The sequence below is a fragment of the Aptenodytes forsteri genome, unplaced genomic scaffold, assembly GCF_000699145.1.
Source record: "Aptenodytes forsteri isolate BGI_AS27 unplaced genomic scaffold, ASM69914v1 Scaffold7, whole genome shotgun sequence".
Taxonomy (NCBI): Eukaryota; Metazoa; Chordata; class Aves; order Sphenisciformes; family Spheniscidae; genus Aptenodytes; species Aptenodytes forsteri.
The window spans coordinates 3,472,018-3,481,151 of record NW_008795919.1 but is presented as its reverse complement, the minus strand read 5'-3'; the positions used below and the strand labels follow the sequence as shown (position 1 = coordinate 3,481,151).

General features: G+C 54.9%; 2 protein-coding genes across 2 annotated transcripts in view; one reads left to right on the top strand and one right to left on the bottom strand.

Annotated features, from left to right (window-relative positions):
• Positions 1-234: 234 nt before the first annotated feature.
• On the top strand, positions 235-3,719 carry PPIE (peptidylprolyl isomerase E). The gene is made up of 8 exons (XM_009284793.1): positions 235-298; positions 930-956; positions 1,160-1,241; positions 1,826-1,926; positions 2,054-2,177; positions 2,261-2,446; positions 3,107-3,249; positions 3,344-3,719. Exons 2-8 carry the CDS (start codon positions 954-956, stop codon positions 3,410-3,412), a joined length of 708 nt encoding a protein of 235 aa, XP_009283068.1. The 5' UTR covers positions 235-298; positions 930-953; the 3' UTR covers positions 3,413-3,719.
• Positions 3,720-5,889: 2,170 nt separating this feature from the next.
• LOC103903624 (bone morphogenetic protein 8A) overlaps positions 5,890-9,134 on the bottom strand; it is a 5,745-nt gene continuing 2,500 nt past the window's right edge. The window contains exons 4-7 of the mRNA XM_019473529.1: positions 8,781-8,975; positions 8,020-8,099; positions 7,562-7,672; positions 5,890-6,160 (exon numbers count right to left, since the gene is read on the bottom strand). Of these exons, the coding sequence (XP_019329074.1) occupies positions 6,011-6,160; positions 7,562-7,672; positions 8,020-8,099; positions 8,781-8,975 (536 nt within the window). The 3' untranslated portion in view covers positions 5,890-6,010. The remainder of the gene's footprint in view (positions 6,161-7,561; positions 7,673-8,019; positions 8,100-8,780; positions 8,976-9,134) is intronic.

Sequence of the window (9,134 nt, the reverse complement as noted above, 5' to 3'; positions counted from 1 at the left end):
GGGGCTGCGAGGCGGGTGCGTGGCCCGGGGAGCGGGGGCTCGGGGGTGGGCTGGTCCCGGCGGTCCCTGCCCGGGGACGCTGCGTCCCGTCGGAGCATCCCCTCGGTGCGGAGCGGGTTAAGGGGGGAGCGAGCTCTCCCGGGCGGTTTTCCCGGGGTGTGGGGGGGGAACGGGACCCAACCGCTGCTGGGTCGCCGTGGGACCTGCGTGTCTTTGCTGCCCGTGACCGCTTGCTTCTCTCTCTCTCTCTCCAGAAAAGCACCGGGGATTTGCCTTCATTGAATTTGAGCTGGCAGAGGTGAGAAAGGGGCAAAGACTTGAGCCGCTTGGGCCCTCCTCTTCCTCCCCTGGTGTTTTTGGGCTGGATCCTCTTCCCGTTGGGGACAGTAGCGTTGCAGTTGATGGAAGCAGGCGGGGGTTACCAGCCACAGCCTCGGACTGTTCTCGAGCTGCAGGAGCTGCTGTTCTGCCTTTCTGAGTTCCCGCTTTTCCCATTTTCTTTTGGGCTGAAGCACGGCCACTGCTGGCCCAAACCGCTCTCCTGCTGGCCCTGGAGCTCAGCAGCAGTGGGTGGGTTTCTTGGCTTCGTGGGCAGCACAGGCTGCCATATATTTGCCGTCTTATAATCTGTCCTGGGCTTCATACACGAGGTCTCTCTTCCCAAATATTTTACGTAAGCGATAAAGCACGGTACATAAAATGAGTTTACTGGATTGGTTGTGGGAAGACGAACCCCAGATGCTGGTTTGGATATGGCTCTTGCAAGATCCATCAGTTTTTACAGCCCTGGGGTAGATGAGGTTTAGGAAAACAGTCCCTTGGCAATCTTTTTTGCAACGAAATGCTGGGGCACGTGTAGGCTCAGCCTTGCTTTTAAAGGTAGAGAGAGAAGAAACAATAATAATGATTTTCTTTTGCTTTTTTGGTAGGATGCGGCGGCAGCTATTGACAACATGGTACGGAACCTCTTCCCACTCGCCTGGGGAGACGCGTGGCTTTGCCGTCTTCCCAGCAGCACGGACCGAGGCCCTGTGTGGTGTGGGCTACACAGAGAAAGGAAGCTCTGTTTTCCTCTGACCTCTGCAGGGATTTGGGGGGCACAGTGATTTTTTTTTTTTACCTTTTGGTGGGCTTTGTTCTGCTTTTTTTCCCTCTGCAGAATGAGTCTGAGCTCTTCGGCAGGACAATTCGTGTGAACTTGGCCAAACCAATGCGAATTAAAGAAGGATCATCCAGGCCTGGTGAGTTGGTGCCCGGGAGGGGAGAGCGTCCCCGTGGATGTTCAGAGCTTCGTGCATCAGCCTTTCTCTCTGGTTCCCTGGACCCTGAGGCTCTGCCTCCCACTTGGGGATCTTGGGGATCTGAGCAGCATCCTAATAACCAAAAATATCCCCCAGTTCCTTGGATGGAAATACTCTTGGCTGCACTTCCAGTTGCCTTCACGCCCTCTGATGGAGGGCACAGCACGCACACATGTGCCAGGCAGAATTACCCACACATCTGACCACATCTGTAAAAGCAGCTGGGGCCGAGGCCATCCCGAGCAATTGCCCTGTGTGGGGGTAGTCCCAGGGAACAGGCCGTAAGCTTGCCCTGCCCGGTGATGTGTGGCACTTCTGGGAGGAAGAAGGGATGACTTCGTCCCTTATTTCCCCACACGCCGTGTCTTTTGGGGTAGGCTGCTGCCAGCCGAGTGCTCCCACGCCTCGGGTGTGATCCTGCTGCCAGCGCCGTGCTGCGCCCTGACCCGTGCAGCCGCGTGCATGCTCACACGTGGCCCTTTGGTTCGGTTCCTGTGCTCTGACCCTTCCTTTTGCCATCGCAGTCTGGTCGGATGACGACTGGCTGAAGAAGTTTTCGGGGAAGACTCTGGAGGAGAACACAGAGGAGGCAGGAGCAGAGGCCCCCAAAACAGAAGTGCAGGAGGTAGGAAAAACAACCGGAGCCATCTGTGTCCTTGCTGTCCCAAAGACTGAGAGCGTGGGGCCAGCTGTCTCTGGAGGCAGAGCAGAGGAATGTCATCTCAACTTGTTTTTTTTCTTTTTCTGCCCAGGGTGAGCCTCCTGCCAAGAAATCCCGGGTCAACCCTCAGGTTTACATGGACATCAAGATCGGAAACAAACCTGCGGGGCGGCTGCAGATCCTCCTGCGCTCAGATGTGGTGCCCATGACCGTAGGTGAGGAGAGGGTCAGCCTCCCCGGTATGGTGGCTTCCAGCTGCGGTGCAGCTCTCACCTCACTCCCCCTTGCCCCCGAACAGAGAATTTCCGCTGCCTCTGCACCCACGAGAAAGGCTTCGGCTTCAAAGGGAGCAGCTTCCACCGCATCATCCCCCAGTTCATGTGCCAGGCTGGCGACTTCACCAACCACAACGGCACCGGAGGCAAATCCATCTATGGGAAGAAGTTTGATGATGAAAACTTCATTCTCAAACACACGGGGCCAGGTAGAGCTATCTCCCCAGGCAGCGGCTGGAGAGCAAAATGGCTCAACTTTATCTAGGGGTCACACTTGGGCTGTTTTGACCTAGACCGTGTTGATAGTAGCAGCCCTGAATTATAATCTACGTTGGCCACACACTTCTGCCGCGGTGTAATCTGCCACGGTCAGACCGTCGTGTATCACCGGCATTCAGCAAGCAGAAATGCATCTCTGCCACGGTCAGACCGTCGTGTATCACTGGCATTCAGCAAGCAGAAATGCATCGTTCGCTCGCCATCCACGCACTGTTAATTTCCAGCGTTACGTAATGGAGAAAGAGTTTCAAAGCTGCTTTCCTGTTTGATTTTAAAGGAGGAATGTCACAGTGTGACTGTGAAAAGCAGCAAAAAGCAAGCAGGTTTATCTCCATACAAACAGCTTTTCTGTTGTTGCAACTAAAAATAGATGAGCAATCTCCACCACTTTCCATCTTTCATGCTTGCAAGTATTTCTCTCTCGACGTAATTGGTTTCAAATAGTTTCTGTGGAGTTTAATATTCAGAGGCTCTCCTAAAACCAGCAGCTTTATGCAAGGCATGGGAACGGGTTTGGGTTGAAGTAGCGGCTCACATGCTGGAGCTCCTCGCTCCTTCCCCAGCCATAACACTGCACTTTTTGATCACAGGGCTGTTATCGATGGCAAACTCTGGCCCAAATACCAACGGCTCCCAGTTCTTCATCACTTGTGATAAAACGGACTGGCTGGACGGGAAGCACGTGGTGTTCGGGGAGGTGACGGAGGGCATGGACGTGGTGCGGCAGATCGAGGTAGGTGCCGGCGGCAGGGTGGTCGGGGTAGAGCCGACCTCCTTCCTGCCCTTGGACTTTGTGCCTTTTAATTCCTGCTGCTCTTTTCTCAAAGGCTCAGGGCACCAAAGACGGGAAACCGAAGCAGAAAGTGATTATCTCGGACTGCGGGGAGTGCCCGTGAGCTCGGCTCTTGGAGGGGGCTGGATGGGGTGAGCCTGGCCAGGAGGGGCCGGCGAGCTGGCTGGGGTGGGACAGCCCTGCGACCCCCCAGCGGTGCCCAGCTCCCACGGCTTCTGTTGAAATTCCCCTGTAAAGCTTGGTGTGAACGTGCCTGCGGACAGCGCTGCGGGGGGTCTGACCCACCCGAGGATAAATCGCTTTTCAGCCTGCGCCATCCTGTGCTGCCCCGAGCGGGGCAGGGCCAGTTCTGCTGCTGTGTTCTGAAAAGACTTTATATTAGGTAAAAATAAAATCTAGTTTTAAAAATACTGAGGACCTAACCCTGGCTGTTGAATTCTCACCGTGTGAGGATGGTCTTTGCTTTTGAGCAAAGATGCTTTTTTTCGCATTTGCCCTCATCTTCTCAAATCTGGTGCCTAAATCCTGGCTCCAGGGGAAGCTACCCGTGCCGGGGCAAGAAGAGCAGAGCCGAATCTCTCATGCTTTTTCCGCAGCAGGATCTCGCGGAGGCTTTTTTTGGCGTGTCCCTGGCTCTGTAGTGTCATTTCCCATCAGCAGAGGGAGGCAGGTCCCTGGCTGGCGGCCGTCCTGCTGGGTAGCAAGCCTGGTCCAACTCCATCTCCGTCCGAGAGGGAGGGCTTTTACTGGGATGTGTAAGTGGGAGAACAAGGGCTGGACAAGGAGTATGAGGAAATGAAGAAGCTCTTTGGGTGATAGAAGAAGGGAAAAAAAAAAAGTGATGAGGCTGTAGGAAGGGGTTTAATCTCCAAACTCTGGTTTGCAGAGCGGGAAAGGCGCGTGCATTTATAGTTCCCGTCAGCGGGTAGCTCTGGCCGTGCACCATAAAGGTAACCCCAGCGTTGGAAAGTGATTGGTTTGGGGTTTCCTATGAAATTACGGCACTGGGTACTTCTGGGAGTGTGTGTTTGCGGAGGGGAAGGGGTGTGTGGTTTTGAGCTTGCACAGGCGTTCACAGGCGGGACGGGGCTGCCAGGGCAGAGGCGAGGGTCAGGTGTGCGGGGCTGGGGTTTAGGGGATGTTTTTAAGAGCTTGTGCAATTGGGGATTTTCGGTCTCACCAGCCCAGCCGCTCACAGATCGGGGGCGTTGCTTTTATTCGCTTGCTGGTTTTCCATGCTGTTTGGGGGTTGTGCATTGCCCTACAACTGGGACAAGGTGAGATACGGGCACTCAGACATGATACCTGACAAACAGACAAACCAACCCAGCGTTTCCCTTCCTTGCTCCTTTCTTTTTGTTGTTGAAATCTCACATTTTTGAAGACAGACCTTGCAGAAATCTTCAGCCACACCTGAACCAGGGAGAGCCCCTGCTCGATGGAGGGAGTCGATGGAAGCCCTGGGCTCTCTGTCTGCGGAAGGCACCACGTCGCACGGAGCCGCGATCGCATCCTGAGCTGGATTTCATGTGGAATTAGTCGGCAGATGAAATCTTTCCAAAGAGGCGAGACCTTTTCTCAGGAAGCCAGGCATTGGCAGGGAGCAGATCTTTCTTATTTTGGTGGGTTTATTGGGACTTTTTTTCTTTGCATTTGGCTAAGCCAGGTTCGTTATTTGTTCAGTGACGCAAGGTTCCCCGGGTACCCGAGCTGAGAAACGGGCCAGGCCGTTTACTTTTAAAATCAGAGCAAATAAATAACTTAATTGTGCAAATAGCACAGGGAAGCTGCCCGGGGCCGGGGCTGGTGCGGCTGCAGCCCCGTCATGAGCCCACGGGAAGCATCCACCAGCGAGCGCAGCCGCTCTCCCGGCCGGGGAGACACAGCCTGACCTAAACCTCACATCACAACGCTTTAGCGAGGCTTCTTTTCAAGCAAATAGGTACAATTTTAGCCAATCCCGAGTATTTTTTTTTTTTGTTGCGAAATCCTGTCCGCTGAACAGAGCGCTTCTGTGCTGTGACATTTATTAAAAAACAAACAGCAAGAGAAACTACGTGTTTACTTTCCAAACTAGGCATTTATTTTATAACAGTGTCGTAGGTCAACATGGATTTTTACTTTTTTTTTTTCAACTGGCTGAGTTTTGTGAACTTTAAGTAAACAGGAGCGGGTTAGTCAGCCAGCTACTTAATGGGCTGACAGTGTTTTCATTAAGGGAATTAAAAGCGTTGGTTAGAGGTGAGTGAGTTAGACATACATGGCTGGAAACAGCTCCATCCCAGAGCAACTCGGATGCCTCCTCCCTTGTCCTAATTACCCTTCAGCCCAAACTGCCTCTGTGAACACCAGAGACTGCAGCAGCCTGTGAGCCAGCAGCGCGAGGGGAAAACACATCAGCCACGAACCAAACGGACACGTAACCAGCCACAAATCCTCTCTTTCCTATATATATATATGTATATATATGTATGTGTCTCATTAAGTGTAGTAAGAGAATAAAAGTTTTATACTATTTACATCCACTTCTAGGAAGGGGTGGGAAGGATTTATTTTTGTTACTTATTATTATTAATGGACTTTGCTATGATGGAGCCCATGAAACTCCTCTTCCACACACGCAGCAGGGACCCAGTGTCACGTTGCTCTGGTGGGGATGGGATGGGATGGGACGTTCGGGGACGGGGATGGGACCTGGCCGTCAGTGGCAGCCGCATGATTTCACCACCATGTTGCGGTGCTTCTTGAGGATGACGTTGTTGTTGCTGTCATAGTAGAGGACGGAGGTGGCGCTGAGCTTCGTGGGGGCACAGCACGCCTTGGGCACGGCCTCGGGCTTCATCAGGTGGACCTGGGGGATGGATGGAGCCCGTCAGCGCTGGCGAACGTGGCTCCGGGCAGAAGAAAAAGCATCAAACCAGCTCTTGACTGCAGAAAGCCTGGGTGAATGGGGAGATTATTTCCAGCTTTTTGCAAAAATATTTATTCTAAACTCTGGGCAGTCCTTGCTGCAGTTTATATTGGATCGGGGCTCATGGCACTGCGCGGGCGAGGCAGCCCCTTCATTAATTTGGGATTTCTGAGTCCTTTTCTCACTGTAAATAGGCAAATGGCTAAAAAAAAAAAATAAATCAGGGCAGCACGAGTCTCACTCCTGTGTGGGTGGGGGGTGCTGGATGCTGTTGCAATAGAGATTCTCCTTCAGGGCTCAGAGCTGCCCCAAATTTAACATATTGCACTAAAATCTTAAGTACACAACGCCTTTCTGAACACAACTCTCCTTCGGCTCCTTCATACCCTGCTCAGGACACAGGTTATCCCAGTAATTTGCCGTACAGCGTAAGCTGGGATGTTCACAGGCTGCCGGACGCACGCAGCCCTTGCCGGCTTTACCCGACATGTGCGATTAATTTATTGCAGGGGCAGCCGAGCTCTCCTAGTTCGGAAGTCCGGTGTTTTTGCTGTCAAACCCTGCTATTTGCGGCACCGGCCGGGGCTGGCATGGCTCCCCGGCCGCGTTTGCCCCGGTGCTTCCCAGAAGGGCCGGATCCGGGCACCAGGTGATTCACGACCTGCCCAAACGGCTCCGTTTTGGGAAGAGTGTTGGGTTTAGGGGTGATGGGTGAGTGTGGGGGGGAAGGGGACCTCTCCCCGTCGCTGCCAGGATCGTGCCCAGCCCTGGACAGGGCCTCTGGCAGCTTTGTCAATGCAAAAATTAAACCCCGCCAGGCAACACCTTCAAAGGCTTGGCCGAGGACTCGGTGCTCCCTGTAATTAACCGCGAACACCAGAGCCGGTGTGACTCTGCCATTGGGAAATCAAACACTCACAGGGCAGGAAATTCCAGAAATTAAAGCACCGGCTGGGATGCGGGGTGGGTTTGGGAAAAACGGGGCATTAAAGCCTTCCTGCTTAGAATATGCTGAGCCCAATGTTTGGGCGCTGAGCCACAGCGGTGCTTCATGGGACCTCAGACGAAACCCTCGCGCGTGGCTGGCGAGGAGGATGCACGGGCGACACGATGCCCTTGCCCACCAGCTGACAGGGGAGCACCCATCCAGATGTGCATGCACCCACCGATGCTTTATTGGGAACTGGAGCTAAACTGCACCCTCTGACCTTAAACACTCTCAAACCCAGGGGCGCCCAGCCCCAAATCCAGCTCTCCATCGGGACCCGCCGGGCTCCGGCTGCTCCCCCAGGGCCCCCAGCATTCCCCCCCCCCGGCGCTGCCATTGCGGGTTGCACTGACCAGGGACTGCAGGATGGCGTGGTTGGTGGCGTTCATGCAGGAGTCCAGGGGGAAGGCGCACTCCCCCTCACAGTAGTAGGCTGAGTACCCCTGCGGGGCGATCACCCAGTCCTGCAAAAAAAAAAAAAGGTTTACACCGGTTATGCCATGAGCTTCACGCTTTCTGCGCCCCTTCATCCATTCCCCACCTGCAAAAACAACCCAGCCGGCTCCTCCCCGGGGCGGCCGTGCCAGCAGCAAGGGTTTACTTTGATTTTTTGGATTGAGCCATGAGCTGTTCAGGATCACCAGTGGGGTTTGGGGTTGTGGCAGTTCATGTTTGCCTTCCCAGCTCCCGGGATGGGGCTGCCCTGCGCCGCTCAGATCACTTTATGGGCAGGAGAAGCCAGGCTGGGAGGGAGCCCCGGGGAGGACGATGGGGGGGTTTTTTGCATTTACTTCTCCCGGTAGACAAGTACCAGCCAGCCAAGGTCCTGGAAGCTGACGTAGAGCTCGTGGCGCCGGCAGACCTGCCGCCCGTCCGTGGCGTGGACATCGTCTGCGGGAGAAGGGGACAGGCAGCATCAGCCCCACGGTGCCAGCATCCCGACCACCCCACCCCGGCTGCAGCCATCCCCGCTCAAGGGTGGGATTGAACAGCCCACACGATCGGGGTTAGTCCGGAAGAACAAAAGAAGAGGAGCCTCCGTGGTTGCACAAAGGGAAAAAAAGCTTCAAACTGGCCTGACGTTTATTGCTCCAACATCGGGATGAGGGGATTCAGCCTGGGAAGGGCTAAATCCCAGCTCTGCTCATGGCGGAGTTGGTTTTGAGGGTTTCCCAAGCTAAATGAGCTCGGAAGAGCTGGGGCTTCCCGCTCCCCTCCTGTCTGAGTGGCTTCCCAGGGCCGTGACACCCTCCTGGGGTGATCCCCTCCCAGGGTGGCTTCAAAACCGAGGGCAATGATGCAAAAAGTCCAATATTCAGGTATTCCGAAAACACCACGAAACACCATCCCCTCGAGGGCGCCCGCGCCCCAGACCCACTGCACCTCTTGAACTGCAAACAACCCCAATCCTAAAACCCCCGAGCTCTTCGCTCTGCTCCCCTGGGCTGCATTTCTGGGCCAAAATTGGGATTCCTTGCAGGACAGGGTACTAACAGAAGGTCCCTTGATCATGGCAACAGCAGAGCCCGTTTTTTTTTGATAGGGACTGCTTCTTGCCCCAAAGGTTCTTACCAAAAATTCCCGGCAGCTTGTTTGGATGTGGGAGGTCGTTCGTCTTCTTGGGCTGCCGCCTCCTCGGGGGCTTGGCTGCCCGCGTAACGCGCGCGGGGCTGGGGCTCGCCCGGAAAAATGTCACCATGAAGGGCTGCTTGGAGCGGGGCCCCCGGCGCCCCAGCAGCCCCGCCGAGCCCGGGTCGACGCTGTGCCCTGCAGGGATGGGACCACGCATCAGTTTGCTCTCAAGAATGAACTCATTCGGTTAAAGCAAGGAGGGAAAAAAAAAAAATACAGAAGGAAATTTGCAGCGGAGAGCTGCGGTTTCGGCATCCCGAGTGGCTGGGCCCCCCCACGGGGCCCCCCGCCCTC